This window comes from Anthonomus grandis, chromosome 2, assembly GCF_022605725.1.
Source record: "Anthonomus grandis grandis chromosome 2, icAntGran1.3, whole genome shotgun sequence".
NCBI lineage: Eukaryota > Metazoa > Arthropoda > Insecta > Coleoptera > Curculionidae > Anthonomus > Anthonomus grandis.
Window position 1 is genome coordinate 29040000 of NC_065547.1, and position 17319 is coordinate 29057318.

A 17319-nucleotide genomic window follows, 5' to 3' on the forward strand; every position below is an offset into this window, starting at 1 on the left:
CCGTTACTGAAGCCACGTATATTGACTGAAGGATGCAGATGGGTTATTCCTTTAGTATTAGAAGATCATCCTTCATTTTTAATCAAGAGAAGAATTGACAGATCAAAATTTGTATTGAGAGTGGAAAATATGTTTAGTAGACTTAGATTTCTATATTACGAATAAGTTCGGAAGTTAGAATCAAAGTTGTTGTTGCTCGAAATGTTTTATTGCCAATGTACAAAATTGAACTTTAGTGTCTTGCCATTCGTCTGCACTAGATTCAGACTAGGGATTAAAACCGCTTGAATATGCGTTTATGTCATAACGTAATTTTTATCTATAACTTACAAAATTTTGTTAATTTTGCTATTTCTCAGATATTATCGAGACTACTACTTTCCAAAAGTTCAAAAGTTGTATATTTTTATATCAAAGTTTCTGGTACATGAATACTTGGGAACAAAGAGGATAGAGATAAGAAGTACATAGTGCAAAATAGAAGATCAAATCATGTCTGATTTAAAGAACATGTAGCTTATGTGAAATATGCAAGAGCTGAAAAGTCAAAATTGGCGGAACATGTTTGAAATCCTGACCCCTTTATAGAAATAGACAACTTAAAATTACTACAAGAAGTTATTAACAATCGAAAATTGTCAATATTCAAACATCAAAAAACCATTATTAATAGGGATAAAATTTCTGAATTCCTTATAGTAGGACTACAAGGAATTTGGATATCCTTAAGACTTCAGTTCACACATAAGGCCAGACACTGGATCATTATACTGATTCAGGATTATACTAGCAGCGTCTCTTCAGGACTTTTAATTTCAATACGTTGACAAGCAAATGTCTCTGGCTGATTTCTTTTAAGATTCCTAAATGAACGATGAGATTTCCTAATATAACGCCGTCCTTAATTTTGCTGTAATATTCTCAATCCAACGTAACTTTGGTTTCATGTGGTCGAATGATCGGATACTTTTTCCATTTGCTGACTCCATTAAGTTTTGTGGTGGTAACATTCTGCAGCGAGCTACAATATTCGACTTCACGAGGGCTTAACTAGTTCCTACCGCGATCTTACATTGCCGACATACATTCTTGGGACTATCTACTTCTTTCCAGGTCGAAGTTATCAGTTTAATCTTAAACTTGTGGTTTGGTAGCATTCAGTCCGCTTGCGCCTTATAAAGGATAAGTTTTCCTGGTTTCCCGATTCTGCCAAAGATTTGCAGCATTGCCATTTAGGATTTCCCCTTTCGTTGCAATTCTTGCAGTGAAATGGCCTTTTACGCAAGCCTTAAGAATAAGGCGGTTCTCGAAGTCACTCTCCGAAGTCCTACTTTGTGTTATGCGGCACTGTGTTCTAGTTGCTTGAAAAACTGCCCCATACGATCGGATGCCATGAGACAAATATTTTACGAAATATTTTTATGACGAGCCATCCTCAGATCATCGATAATATGAGATCTCGAACATATCATTAAAGTAATTTAAAGATATTTGTTCTGTGAACTTGGTTAGAGAGGAAAGATAAGCCACATTTATTCAGTTATTCATATCGGCCTCAGATTGCTGGAGGTGTTAATCAGGTTTTGCTGTGTCGAAGGTGTCAATTTCACCAGGTATAATTGCTGGAACTCGCCGTATCTCATCTGTACCCTAGAGATGAGATACCAGCACGTCGCAGTTTCTTATTATTTCGGTAGCTTTTCCTCTTAGGCACAGTTTAAGATATATTGCTTATACTTATCGGTTTTCATTGGCAGCACTCTCGAAATAATTTAAGTACTTTATACGTGTTTGCCGTCTATTTCATTACTATTGGCATTCCGAGGTTATGATGCACCTATTCATCAAGACCTCGGACCAATCTTTAATTTTATCTTAAGTTCTAGTACCAATCTTTTTTTATATCTGTCGCATTAATTTGCTTCAAGTTGTTTATAATTTGCCCTCGTTTCGTCTCAAGATATTTTCTTACTCGTGAATCTCGTTATTTTTGTTCCTTTCTAAGATCTTTTAAATTCAGTAAGATTTCTTTCATAGTCTTTATCACATATTCTTGTTTTCTATCTCGCTTTTAATTTTTTTTCTTCAGATTATTGCGTACTGTCTTGAACAGTTCTTCTATCTTTTTCGTTCAAGGCAACATTATAACTCGTGCATTAAACGAGTTATGAATGTTGCCTAAAACTGTTAAAGCCTGAGGGTAGCACAAATTTACCAATTCGCGACTTTATTTATTACCCATTATGGTTTAAAATTGTTTTAATTCAATATACATTTGTTTTAGGTCTCCTATGTACGAGCCTTTTAAAGAAACTCCTGCACCAGTTAAACCAACTAGTAAAAAACATTGAATCTCATGCAAAAATCGGCCAGGAAATGGACCAACTGCACCGAATTTTATCCGTAATCGACAATTTGCTACCCTATTTGCTTACGAATATCGCTTACCACGACAACGTGATAAGCAACATTGAAAAAGATGTGATAATACCTATTAGTAAGTAATTTTATGAGGGTATATAGTTTTTCACAGTTGCACTTTTCTTTTAGGATCTGATTTCAAGAATCTCTGCACCGGATTAACCAATCCCGAAATATTTATGAAATCCGAATTAAATTTCGGCACAGTTCTCTCTGAATTTGACAGATACGTCTCTGATAATCCTAATATAAGCTGGCCAGAAATGGATTGGGTCGTCGATGTTATGTAAGTCACCCAAACTAAACATGTAAAACTATTCATGAATATATTTTGGATTTAATTTTTTTTCAGATACGTTTAATACTTAAATATTGTGCCAAATAGTGATTTAAAAAACATTTAAACAGATAACAAGATATACAAAACAAGATACACAAAAAAAGATGCCTATCAACAATGTATTGCAATTCTATAATGAGTCAGTCCCAATAAAAGGTCTTCTAGTTTGTTGACTTGGTCTTATTGACCATATAGCTACTAAGTCCTCTAATAGAGAAGCGACCCTCATACATACACTAGCGTGCAAAGAAATAGGCCCACTGTAAACCTTTGACTTCTTTTTTTAAATTATTCGTCAAATCAATAAAAATAATATGCCGTTTAAGAGGTACTTTAATATGAGTATAAATTTATGAAAAGGTTATTTCTATTTCCCATGTTTAATATAGTAAAATTAAGCCGCTCTTTTACTGCAGCAATAAGTTCTGCGATCAAGTTAGAGTTATGAAGTCTAGCTCAATTCTTTCTTTTAGCTCATCCCATAAATGTTCGATCGGATTTAGGTCAGGGCTGTCTAGCACGCAGCCCTGACCTAAATCCCAACATAACCCGAAAACCAGCTTCTGCAATGTAATCTTGCACGATTTTTGCGGTGTTATGGCCTAAAAACTTGTTTAATAATACCAATAAATAATTTTTATGTTTTCGAAGATCAAATTAGTATAACCCATATATTTATATTAAGGTAAAAACTATGAAAATATAATTTAAAAAAAACTATAAATATTGTTCAAAAACAACACTATTAAATGGTAGCCTCCAGGGCTAAACCATTTTGTTACTTAAGAATTCGTAAAATTATCAGCAGCACTAAAATTTTTAAAGGCGTTTTTCTGCATTTGGCAATTTTTTACTTATACTATTTTGCCCACTCTCGCGATAGCCATATCATAAAGAAAAATATAAAGAGTCCCAAAAAAGTATATTGCTGAATAACCAATATAAATAATTTAGAAAGGAATTCTATATTATTCAAATTTTAATAAACGTAATTTTTTTTCAGGCTTCCAGATCTTCTTAATAACCTCCATCACATCGAGCTGGCCCAACAAACCCTCCTGGAGGGTTTTCTCAACCTTTTCAAACATATTTGCATCGTTTTCGGGCACGGCTTCATCAAATATAAATTGCGCCCTATCCTGCACAAAAAAATCCAAAACTTAGAACAACTGATAAGTAGCTTCAATCAGTTCTGTCCCAGTTTGAACGTGGTGCCCATATACATCACCTTGTTGACCTACATGAAGGATTATGACGAAATATCCACCGTTTTGAGGAAATTTTTATGTGCGTTGCCATTATGTGGAAGTCCTCTGGACTGTTTGGATATTACTGTGAGAAAATTGTGTGAGGAAGGATTACAGGTAAAGCCGTAGACAAGTAGCAAGTTGATCTTAACATAAATACTCTTATCAATTTCTAGGGTATTGTGGTGGATTGTCTGTGGAGCGGTGTGGTACACCAGCGCCCTCTAGTAAAATCCGCCTCGGCAAATTTATTTTGCGCGATTATCAGTAATTGTGGTGAAGAACTGCTTAAGTCAAAGGTGGTCGGTGCTATTGTGACTCTAGCTAATGATAGTGACATGTAAGTGAGCGCCATTTATAGACCAGCTATAGTTGCCTACTTTCTTCAATTTGATAACGTAATAGTTCGGACGCATATGTTCTTTCACTGTAATATATTCAGAACATTAAAATGTAAAAATGTAAATACTAAGAAGGTCCGGAGAATCAAAATCTTCGTTTAAAACAGTGGTTAAGTAGTAGTATCTAGTAAAAAGTGATCTTTTATTAATTTTTTTCATGTTATAATTCAAATTCTCTCAGTGAGTACAAATTACATTATTGCTTAACTTTCTACCAAAACTCTCGTCTTAAGATATGTTAGTTCTCCTTATTATCGGACGTCACGAATATTAGTTATTTTATTTATTCGAAACGAAAATATTCAAAAGTAATAACACGATTAACCAGAGACTTCAACTATTGCAAATTCCTAATATAATAATAATAATAATATTTCAATTATAAAAATACAGATATTTAAGGTATTTGTCCTAAAAGGCTCTTCAGACACCTGACAGTACAAGTAATGTAAGGTACTGCTTAAGCCTACAAACAAGAGAGATTAAATAAGTTAAAACAATATATTAGGTTCACATACTTAAAAAGTAATAACTAAAACTAAAATAAGAACTAACTAGGTGCACTTACAAGCTAAAAGATAAATAAATTACAGAAATGACAAAAGCCAACCTGTATTTTAAAATACAGTCTGAAAAATATTATAATAAGAATAATTTCAGTTGTAGTTCTAAATGTATTTTGTTTTAACACACAGAGCAAGCAAAGGTTATTAAGTAACAGAGCAGTAAAAAGTACTTCGCATGTTAATACAAAACAATTCTGGCATTCACAAAATTTATTTTTAAGACAAATTGTTGAGCAATCAGGCTTTGCTCAAGTTTTTTCTTAAAACTGGCCAGTGAAGTACTTAAAAGATATGGTGAAAAAGACTTGATAGTTTTTGTGGCAAGATAAGAAAAAGACGTTTTAAATATGTCTGGGTATGGACACTCTATTATTAAAACGTAGAGGGCGACTGTGAGCATCAATTCTGAATTCTAGTTTTTCCAAAACATATTTTGGAGATCTTTTTAGCTTGGTTCGGACCGCAACTATTCCAGCTCTGGGTCGCCTAATAACCAACTGCAACGTCAAAGAAATCCAGGACAAATCGTACATGCAACTTCAAACCCTATTAAACGATTCGACGTTGAAGGACAACCACACGTTATCCAGACAACTGATCGTTACTCTGGGGAATATTTTCGTTAGTAGTAACAGCAGCTTTAGAAACGATGGTAAGGATAGTGGCGGAAAAGATCAGTCAAGAGGTAGCGCTAAACTGTATTTGTGTGTGTTGAACTATCATTCTCACAATAGTGATTACGAGAATATTAAGGGGCCTTAGAGTCTAAGATAGTTGGATGTGTTACGGCTCTCAGTATGTGTTCCGGATGAATTTCAGAAATCGTGAGTTTAAGGTAAGGGAAAGTAGAGAAAACCCTTAATAAAACTATTACTAACATTTCTTTCCACTTTGAAGTTAATTCAATATATAAGTTACTGTATTTGATTATATACATTGTAGATGTCATGATATAGTTTTGTTCCTTGTTGAAAGATCAAAAAATTAAAAACCCCGTTAATCGGAGTTGATAGTTTAACCTCTCTTAATTACATGGTAATATCAGAATTTACTCAGCAATGAAGTATGGTTTGTAAGATAGGGATAGACTGAAACACTTAAAAATAAATTGTGTAACATTGACAACAGTTCAGCGCCACTTCTTGGTTTTTGGTTTTCGTAAGTAGGACATGCAAATCTTGTAATTAAAATATTCTCTTTTAGTAATCCTTCCTCAGCTGACGACTTACGCCATGTTCATGTCACAAATGTCAAATCACACCAGAAAAATCGATATGGCGCTCGCGCTGGTCGAAGCGTTTACTCACGTGGTCTACAGTCCATTGATGAGTATCAATAATGTCGTCAAGCCTGGATTAAAGTAAGAATATTTTCAATTTATGACTTTAGTATAGTTGTTGTTAACGATAATCTATCTAGGCGGAATAGTCCGGACTAAGCCGCTATATATTAAAGCTTATACTAAGCCATTTTCTGTGTCCTCGTCCCTAGTATACTGAGCGAGTCATTCTATTTCAATCTTTTACACCTATGTCTCACTTTGCAGTGCAGTTGGGGATTCTCAGTGTTTTGCCTCCTAAATCCTTGAATTTTTGGACGCCAAGACTAATTTTTAAAGCAGTTTTGAGTTTTAGAGTAGGGCAAATATTTTATTTCGTGTAGTTTTTTTAGTTTTGCATTTTTACTCTTGGCTTTTGAATCCCTGTACTCAAAGATAATGTTTTAAAGTATTTTTGGATATCCAGTCCTGGCTGTTAAATCCTTAGGTTTTTAGACGCCAAGACAAATTTTTCATTTTTAATCTTGGATCATGAATTCTTAGATGCCAAGGCTAAATTTCTAATTCCGTGAAGTATATTTTTTTAGATTTTGGATTTTTGACCCTTTGGACTTAAGGGATTCTTGCATTTTTCTCGGATCTTCAATCTTTAAATTATTGTATTCTATGACAGATTTTTTTTAAAGATTCTTAAATTTCTAGTCCTGGTTAAACCCTTGGATTTTCGGACACCAAGGCTAAATTTGTTAATTTTAGTCTTTTAGGCTTTGGAATCATTGTACTCAACAATTTTTTTAATATTCTTGAATTTCTAGTCCTGGCTCGCAAATCCGTCAATTTTCCTAATTTTGTATAGTTTATTTTTTCAATTTTGTTTTTTTAGCCTTGGCTTTTGAATGTCTGGATTATTGGTAATTAGGAATATTTTATTAATCATCTGAAACTCTAATTGCTTAAGCATTTTTTAAATTATTAGTGTCGACTCTTGAAACCTTCATTAATTGCACTTCAAGGCTAATTTATTAAGTATTCTTGCGTTTTTAATTTTAGACTGGCTTGACTGTACTTGGATTTTTGGACGCCAAGACTATTTTTTAACTACTTTTGAGTTTTAGTCTTAGCACATGAATCCTTGGATGCCACGGCAAATTTTTTAATTCCGTAGAATCTTTTTATTTTTAATTTTGAATTTTAAAACCCTGAACTAAAAATCTGAAATACTCCTCAGTTCTCAAATTTATTTCTTATTTCCTCTCGACATCATCTTGGAAGTTAGTGATAAGATGTCTTACGACCTCAACTCACTTGCAGAGGCTTCAAGTGGCCCCTGCTTAAGTTTAAAGTCAAATGTAAAGTTCTTCTTCTTCTTCTTTTAGTAGGATGCAGTCTAGCAAAACCTAGAAATTTTTTCGGTTTATGTAGTGTGGCTTAAAATCCTGGAATACTATTAGAGGTGTGAAAAAGTCTCTCATCAACCTGATGCTACTTTACAGTCAGAAGCAGCTTCTTAATAAAGATCTAAGAAATGTTTTATGTGATGGTCTTTTGTTGTTTTATTTAACTTATCGTAATGTTGTCTGTGCCTTCTAGCAAGTGATTCAAGACAGGTCCAGTGTATTTAAAATTGTTGCGTAAGATTTATAAATAGCATAAGGAAATTTGATAGATGTATGAGTAGTGAAATGCACCATGAAGTGGTTAAATTTCACTGAAAGAAGGTTACTGCGTAATCTTAAAAGTCATCTTTAAAAAATGCCCCAATTATTTTTTCCTGAAAATTAATTTAAAATATGATATTCTTGATTTACTCTTGATCATTTCAACCTTTTTTTTAAGGCATTTAGAGTCTGTAATCGCTGAGAACCCCTCCCTTTCCGTACACCACGAGACGGTTTTGTCGATGATTAAAGAATGCGATAACAAATCGAGCGGGAGCGGACCTGCGTCGCCCGTGGGTCTCAATGCAAACCAGGGAGTGGAGGACATGCGCCAAAGGATGAGCAAAATTTTCAATAAGCCCAACGTGCACACAAACTTACAAGGGATCTTTAAAAAGAAGTAGTTGTCTAAGCTTTATGTAGTTTAAGCTCAAAATGATATACGAGTTATTTTTTTAAAGTTTATTAATGCGGTTGTGAATATTGTTGCATTTTAGAGGTTTGGATAATGCCTAGTATTGTGGCACCCGAATTTCACCACTGTAAAAGTCTTTATATTTGCTTTATGAAATTATCAGATGTACTTAACTATTTTTTACTTATTATTATTAAACGGTTATATAGTTACCTCTTTTATTTTTGTTTTATTTATACTCCCTCTGAGTAGACATTTTAACATGATAACGGCTCGATGTAAATGTGTTTTCTTCTATCACAAAAGTAATATTTGAATCGCATTCTCTATGCAATGATAAAAGGTCTTCCCAGTCATGCTGGGGTACAGCGGACTTCGAGCCACACCTAAAAAATGTCTTTTAACGTTCCCCTGTACCGAGAAAGCAGCCAGGCCGTATTCGCTTGCAAAAGATGATTTGTGTGTCGTAAATTTGTCCGATCGCTGGTTTTCCTTCACTACTCTGTCCCGGAACCGAGCTGTTCAGAGCATTCTTGCACTGTTGCGCCAGTTTGGAACTGGTTATGTGCGCTTGGCCTTTAAGGCATCTGACTGTCTTGAGTGAATTATAACGTCCTTTTCCTGTTCTCTTTTAACTTCCTCTCTTGTGGCTATGTCTTTGAAGATGCCGCCTCCTAATGGCTTCTCGGCCTTTTAGATTAGGTTCCCAACGTCCGATCCGCTTTTATCAGCGTATGCTACCCACTTAGAAGCCAATTCGTCGATTTTCTTATTCTTTGCGGTAACCAGAAAAAGCTCTGCCTCGGTTTTTCCTAAGTTTTTGAGGCGGAAATACGTTGAGTGTCGTTTTTAGCTCTTAGAAAATATGTCTTCTTTTTCTTAGGGGCTTGGGTTCCTCTGTGGCACTAGAAGTAGTTTCCAATCTATTAATTAGAAGGACGGTTAGATTACATTCTAAAGGACCCAGTCAGTTCCCGGGGATTACTGGAGAGGGACTTTTAGACTCACCCGGTGACCTTTGGTCCTCTTAAATTGCTGCGATTTGACGGAAGGATGCAATTTTTGTCTTTGAGAAAACTAATCTGTTACCATAATACCCCCTCCTTAAATTAACCATTAACTTGCTTAGTACTGTATTAAGAGCAACTCCTTGTATAATAGAATACATTTCAAAATTGACGCCAGAGGCGATTTTCAATGAACATCAATTTTCTATAATTTCTATGCATTTCAAAACCTATTTTTTCAAATAAGTAACTTTGTGCATGTGCTTAGACGCATAAAAGACACGTGATGTCATCCATTACCGATAGGGCGGACTTTGCAAACTTCATTCTAATTTCAGTTTTAGCGCAGTCAAACGTTACTGTTTACAAACTCACGCGTAAATACGATAATAAAGAAAGATTTTTGTAAAATAAAGTGTTGTTTATTACTGATGGTAAGTACAAACTGTAAGGTAGTTGGTTACATAAAGTCGTTGGTGTATGAAACTCCTGTAAGCACCCAAGAAGTATTACTAAGAAAAGTGATGGCCGCCTGTCATCACATACAGTAAAAGCCGCCTTTTTTTTAAACGAGTATGCCACTCCTTGAGGCGAAAAATGAATTACGTAACCGGGTTGGAAGTCGTCATTTTGAACCGTTATTATAAGTTTTATATTATTAAAGTACTAAGATATTGACGTTTTTTATATTTAAGCAGTAACAACTTTTTAAGCGAAAAATTACTTTGTAGCCAAAACGGATGATTGTTGACTAAGAGTACCTATCCAATTATTGTTCACAATAATGTCCCAAACAACCCCCTTAAGTTTAGCGCCATCTTTTTGGAACACGGTATAAGTAGCCATCAGCCCCAGGCGGCCCTGTTCTCTCTGTTTGTCTAAATATTGCCGCGACTTTTAAATCGAAATAAATAGTAGAAAATTATTACAGTGTAAATAAATGCTTATGGTAGTGTTTCCGCGTAACTGAAACGAAACAATTAAATTGGAAGAAATTGATTGTATTATAATAAGACTTACCGATCTGCTGTTGTTGCTACTTTCTACCTGCTTTCTTGACACTCCAGAACAAAAAGGGGTTTAAGGACAAGGGTGGGAAATAGGATAACCGGGAGGGAGGGGGTAACAACCACGAACAGTTGATTTTAGATAAATTAAATAAATTTATAAAACTTTTTATTTGCTTCGTGTAATTCTGAGCGACCGTATAAAAAAGCTTTACTAAAAGGAATTTTTATATGAATACCGACTTGATTAGTTTTTTTTCTACTAGCCGTACAACCTTGAGTAATTTTAGGAGAAATAATTCTGGGCATATTATGCGTGTTATCACCTTTAATCCCTAAATTTCCTTTAAAATGGAAATAGCGCAGGTAGTCTTAAAGTCATTGAATGTATACGTGTTTCATAAAACTGCGTTTCAAGCGTGCAACAAATCAGTTGATTATTTTCGGTATCTACCTAAGCTAGTAAACGCACTAACACGGGCCCTTCAATTTAAAACTGCCAGGAACACGGAACAAGTCCGGCAAGTGATTCCAAGACTACCTTGAGGATTCGATCAGGTGGATCATTAGAAAAGGTAATGAAGGGAAATGTGGCAAAGCAGGTCAAATAAGACACTGTACAGAGAATTTAAACCATTATCAGTGGGCTGAGCAGAGATATTCATTTGTTAAGAATCATCATAGTCAACGATATTTGGCAAAACGAGAATTTATAAAAATAATGGACAAATTTACTTATGCCTCCTTTCCTATTAACTTTTTCCACTTCATATCTCTCATTGGGAAACACTGTTATGACTGTATATGGTCCCCTAAAATTACTATCTTATTTTGATAAACAAAATAACCTACAACAAAAGATTTAATTTTGTCTTTATCCTCATTAAACATTTGCTCATGATTTTTACTTACTTCATCGCTTATTTTGAATAAAGAAGACTAGTATTATCACCATTTAAAAATTAAGATATCAAAGTATTTAATTGCATTGAGTTGTTCTTGCGGTGGTTTTATGTCTTGAACTATTTTAAATTGAATGTTTTATTATTAACCAAGCCATCGAACGCTGGATACCAGAGTTGCAATTTTAGAAACACTTAATATAGACTGTTGAAAGGATGAAGCTTAGCCTAAAAACTAATGAACTTATATACGACTTTTGGGAAATTGCAAATAGCTAAGCGCAGAAAGTTTAAGTGTTTGGACAAATCTCACCACTTCGAATCAGATATCCTAGGTACTAAACTTCACTTGATTTTTTGATTTCAAATGAATATTCGGCATCTGCTAAAACCGATAAAACAATTTCTAAACGATATATCCGCTCAGAAATTAAAGCAGAAGGAATTAGCGTACCGTAAAACCCCAAAACATTGAACACTTTTCGACTTTCGTCTTTTGCAGATTCTTAACAATATACAATAGAGAAATAGTATTGTAGTATTGGGGGCACCAACAATACCTTTAAATATATAGAATAAAATGTTTACATTTAGGCAAGTAACACCCTTTTTTTTTAAAAATAGGGTGTTCAATGTTATGGGTACAGAGACATAACTTTGAACGAAGCTTTAAAATCACTTTAATGTTCAATTTATTGCGCCGTAATTGTTTCATTGAACAAAAAAAAGCATATATGTGTTAATATTTTGTGTATCTACATAAAAAAAACTTGCAATGAAATTAAACACTCATAAAATTATTAATAGATATTTATTGAAATAAACAAATAAACGAATTGTTTAATAAAACGCAAATGAACAAATAAAAGGTGCATAGGTTAGATATTATCTAAAGATACAAAAGATTAGGTATTAATTAAACATAATCATAACATTTTTTTTTTTTGTTAACAAAAAATAACAAATACCCGTAAATACCACTCACGCCAACTAAATCTTAATTATTCATATATTACCTAAAAAAATAGCATAAATAGGTATTACCTAGGTTAGATACTAATTAAAAGGAAACAAATTTTCTTTTTTCGGCAGAGGGCAGGTTGAGATCAGAAGTGAAAGGACCTGTAAGAAAAATTATAGCAGTAATAAAATTATATCCAAAAAGGTAATAAAAATAGTAATACCTATTAAATATTTCCTAAATCTTCATTGAAAGTAAAATGCCCCCTAAACTCTGTAGGATTTCTTAATGTGCATTTTATTTAGCTACAATCAATAGAAGATATGTCTTCCACTTGAGGGAAAATAAAAGTTGAGGGTTTTTGCCCATATCGTCGAAGACAACTCACTTTAAAGCCGCTTTCATCCTTGGAAATGATTTTTGAGACGAACACTTTTTTTGCCTCCTTTTTTGTTCCTTCGTTGTATATAAATTCGGCCAATACAAAATTGTAGACAGGAAAATCAGAAACTGTTTGAAAAGAAGGGCTGTAGGTTGAAGTCTCTAATAGAGCGCAAACCTTTGATGTCTGCCCAGGGGACTTCGGTGAAACAGAAGCTAAAGAAGCACTTTCTTCAGAGCTGCTTAAGCACAAGGTTTCTTGTTTCTCTTGTCCTTCTGGACAATGGTAAGAAGATCTTCTTCCGACGAGTCCATATACACAATATTGTTAGAATCGCTGCTATCGCTTTCTTCTGACGAGACTGACGATCGGTTATAATTTTTTAAAGATTGCTTTTTGTTTTCCAAAGTTTTTCTGGCAGCTCCTTTGCTGGTTGATGGGATGTTATTCTGTGGGGTGAGATCTTCAAAGGCGATACTTTTTCCAGGAGCTACGTCTATTTTAGACCTTTTTCTGGCAGGGGCATTGGTATTTTTTTCTCCGTATCTCATGTTCATTAACATATTTAAAACGACATCCGAAACCACCTGAGAACTACTAGGATCATTATTTTTACTGGGCTTTCTCGGAAACCGACCTAATACTTCCTCAGGGTTCCATGGATAAATCCCGCACTTCTTGAATCCGGATACCAAGTTATCGGACTTGCAATCTGGTGCAACAGCATCACATAACGATTTCAATAATCGAGGAAATATTTATTTTGGTAACACTTGCGACTTTTTTTTAGCGACTGTTTCCATGTATCTAATATGGATCTCCACTTTCGCTTTAAAGGCCCATAAAAGGCAACATCTAGCGGCTGAGTGATGTGGGTAGAATTTTTGGGAAGACAACAAAATGAAATATTGTTTTCTTAAACTGCTCGCATTACCTCTTCAGAGAAATGACTTGAGAGATTATCTCCTATGAGCACGACTCGCCCTTCAATGTTTTTTCGAAAAGGTATAAATGAATTTAGGAACCAATCGGCAAAAATAACTGCTTCAAACCAACCGCTCTTACTGCAATTATATCGGGTATTTTTTGGTCCTCCTTCAGTCCAGGTTTGCCACAAATTTTCAGCCTTATATACTACGTACGGTGGGAGTATACGTCCATCCGCAGATCCACAGAACATTACGGAAATGCTACTTTTCGATGAATCTCTGATGCGTTCGGGGTATTTTATGCCTCTTGGAAAAATACATTTTTTCGTCCCCGAGTCATCTGACAAATTTGGCTCATCATAATTAAATATCCTGTTTGGAGGTAAAAGCTCACCGTTTTCAAAAACTATTTCTTTTAAATTGGAAAAGTATTGCGTCATTTTCCCAGGTGTTATGCTTGCCTTAGATTTTTTCAAATTTTGACAAATTCTTAAAGTGAGATAATTTTTGTGTCTTCTAATAAATCTGAGACACCACTTCTTACTGGGCAACTTATTTTCAGGCAGTTGAGGAGCATCTATTCCGTGCTTAAGGATTAGTTGCTGTACCAAGTGAGACAAATCTGTATAATCAAATGGAAAACCCCATTCACTTACAAGTAGGACGTGTTGCACAATAGCATTTTCCAATTCTACCGGAAGGACAAATGGTTTTCCAATTTTTCCAGTGTGGCGGTTGTTTAACTTATTGGACAATGTGCCTTTTGGAAAACCGTATTGTTTACTCGCCTGACAAAAGCTAATTCTTTTATTTTTTATCATATTCAGCACCTTTTCAAGATTTTCTTTATCTTCGGCATTATTATAGCGCCGGTATTTAAGTTTTAGATTTTCCGCCGACATTAATGCCGTTCAAAGTTATGGGCAGTTTTTGAAATTTAGAGGTTCGGTTAAAAAATGTAACTTTAAAAATATTATACCCCAAAATTCAAGTTTACCCATATACTTACCTTTTTTACTTACTTCTATACTTACCGGTTTTATAAGACCCTAGAGCTCCCAGCAAATACAAAAAAAAAGTGTTTACAACAACTGTGTGGTCAGATACAAGTTAAAGTTTTCGCACTACAAATTTACCGGCATTTTTAGACAAATCGTTCAATGTTTTTAGGATGAATAATATAAATCGAAACGTCCAATGCGCTGAAGGAATGTATTCGTGTAGGATTGGTCTAACGTATCGACCAGTATTTGTCGATATTATAAATTGTCTAGGCGTGATGTTAGAGATAATATGTTTTTATGGCTTTTTGTTCAAAGTTATATGACCGTTCAAAGTAATAGGGTTTTACGGTATACTATCGATACAGACAGCAGCAAATTTGATTTGTAGATCTTCAAGAGCTTTATCAATAGGCCTTCAATAAACAGAAGGATCATTGGCAAGTCCAAATGGTATAGTCAAGAACTCGTATTGACAATCTGGAGTTACAAAATTCGTTTTCTCAATACTATTTGGCCTAACATCAGCTATTATATGGTAAAAACTTGAAACCATATCAAGAGGCGAAAAGATAAAGGCCATTATTGTGACTAATTTTTTAATGGTAATGTGCGTGAATTGAATAAATAATACACCATTGAATATATAACTTGTTCGGAATACGATTTTGATTGAGCTCACGAAAATCGCAAAATATTCTATTAGACCTTAGAGCCATCTTTCTTTCTTACCAATATAATGGGACATGGGACTCATAAGTAGATCATCTGGGTCGAATATTATTGGCTTAAATAATAATTCTAAAATCTTAGAACGAACAATTTTAACTTCAACTAGTGCCAAGCAATAAGATCTAGGCTTAACATATCCCAGTCAAGATAAGTCGATTCCTTGGACGTCCAATTGACACATATTAAATTCCACGGACGTGCCGTTAAATCTCGTGAAGTCTATGGGACGTCCTATGGACATGCTTTTGGAACAGTACGGGCCATAAATAGGATCATCCCAGCTTCTGCTTAAAATTTAGTTAAACTATAACCCTAGCTTGTCAAGCTAGAATTATTACTAAGTAATAATTTTTAATTCCTCAAATAGCACGTAGACACATAGACACCCTTTGGATAGTACCATAAACGTACAGGAGATTTATTTAGGCTGCCCAATAGATGTTTATGGGACAACGATATTTACGTTTCTCGGATATTTATAGGATATAAAAGGGATGGTAAAAAAACTATACAAAGAGAAAAATTTTAGAAAAAAAATTATTTTAATAATAACAATAAGCAATCATTTTTATTTTCCCCTTTCAGCCTTTTAGAGGCGTAGGGGAGAAGGGGGCACTTTTGAACATATTTACTAAAATACAAGTCCTGAAAAAATCTAAATTCCAATATAAAAGTGAGGAACAGCTTTGCCAGATGTAGAATATGTTTACTTTAAGCTCGGACTGAAAAAACTATTGAAATTTTAGTGTGTTTTGTTTGACACGCAAATAAACAATAAATGTCATACTGTTCAAATGTAGCCCAGCTGTGGGGTATATTTGATCAGGCAAAGGGGCACAAATAAACAGTACATATATATTGGAAGTTTTATTGATTTTAATTGCAAAAAATCTATCGTAAATTAAATTTATTAAATTGCAGGTTAAACTCCAGTAATGAAGATGTCCTCTCAGTACCTTTTTGATGCGGAACAGGTAATTTCTTAATTACATCCATAGACGCTACTGTTCTTATATCTTATACTATCGACTGCGGGATAATAACATTTCCGTCCTTTTTTTCTTAAAAATTTAATGATATATTCATCTTCTTTTTGCCCGATAATTTTTCCTACGTAGTGAACCAATGTTTTCTTAGTGCAAAATCGGACTACAACATATATACAATCGTCAATTTGTACATCCGACGACAAATTTGGCGAATCTTCATTTTCATCAGATGACCTTGACAGCTCGAACTCATTTTCAGAATCATCTTGTAGGGATGTGGCATCATCACATGATGAGTCACTTGGCTTCTTGGCTACCGTTTGTACTCTTTTCTTAGCTTCCCGAGCAACTGCTTCGGCTTCAATGGCATCTTTAATCATTGTATCTGTAAGACACAGAGACTTTTTTGTTTTGCGACTTTGGCGACGCTTTTTGGAAGTCGAACAAATATCGGGAAATGGTCTGACCACCTCAGGAGATATATCAGGACTTCAGGTTCAATTAATAAGGTCGTGGAAGCTGATGCTACAGAAGTGATCCGAGCTGCAGATAAAGTAGACGGTAGAGAGTCATTTTGTTCCTTTGGTATTTCAGCAACATCATTAGTAGATGTTTTTCCTGCTCCAACAAAGTCACTATCTGAAAAAATATTTCTATTTAACGGCCAGATCCCTGTTTTTTGAAACCCAGATATTATGTTTTTTGGAGTATCATTCACTCCAACTCCTTGAATAGCTCTATATCTGCCAGCCCAGTCAGGCCAAGGATTGTTATGGCTTTTCCGAGATTCGAAATTAAATAATCATGTTGCGCTATTTTTAATTTAGCCTTAAAAGAAGCCATTATTGGAACGTCCAGTAACTGAAGGCGATTACTACAATGAGGCGGTATAGTGACCACCTCCAAGCCATTTTCTTTTGCAAGTTTAATGATATTTAGCGAGCAGTGGGATTCGTGGTTGTCCATTATTATTAAAATTTTTTCATTTTGGGTACATTTTGTAAAAGATTTTATATGTTCTAGAACTTTTATAAATAACGATTTTGTCATCCAACCGCTAGGAGGATTGTTTATTAGTCCTA

The 17319-nt window shown here is 34.4% G+C and overlaps 1 protein-coding gene and 1 long non-coding RNA gene across 2 annotated transcripts in view; one reads left to right on the forward strand and one right to left on the reverse strand.

Annotated features, from left to right (window-relative positions):
• The window catches only part of LOC126750741 (RAB11-binding protein RELCH homolog), a 67682-nt gene extending 59136 nt beyond the window's left edge, over window positions 1-8546 (forward strand). Inside the window, exons 8-14 of the mRNA XM_050460457.1 lie at window positions 2285-2497; window positions 2551-2707; window positions 3765-4125; window positions 4185-4348; window positions 5425-5627; window positions 6179-6335; window positions 8091-8546. Coding sequence (XP_050316414.1) covers window positions 2285-2497; window positions 2551-2707; window positions 3765-4125; window positions 4185-4348; window positions 5425-5627; window positions 6179-6335; window positions 8091-8316 — 1481 coding nt within the window. The 3' untranslated portion in view covers window positions 8317-8546. The remainder of the gene's footprint in view (window positions 1-2284; window positions 2498-2550; window positions 2708-3764; window positions 4126-4184; window positions 4349-5424; window positions 5628-6178; window positions 6336-8090) is intronic.
• A 3491-nt stretch (window positions 8547-12037) lies between these two features.
• On the reverse strand, window positions 12038-14410 carry LOC126733437 (uncharacterized). Its single transcript, XR_007659710.1, has 2 exons — window positions 12428-14410; window positions 12038-12365 (listed from the first exon to the last, which is right to left on the reverse strand). It is a non-coding gene; the product is annotated as an uncharacterized LOC126733437 (long non-coding RNA).
• Window positions 14411-17319: the final 2909 nt, after the last annotated feature.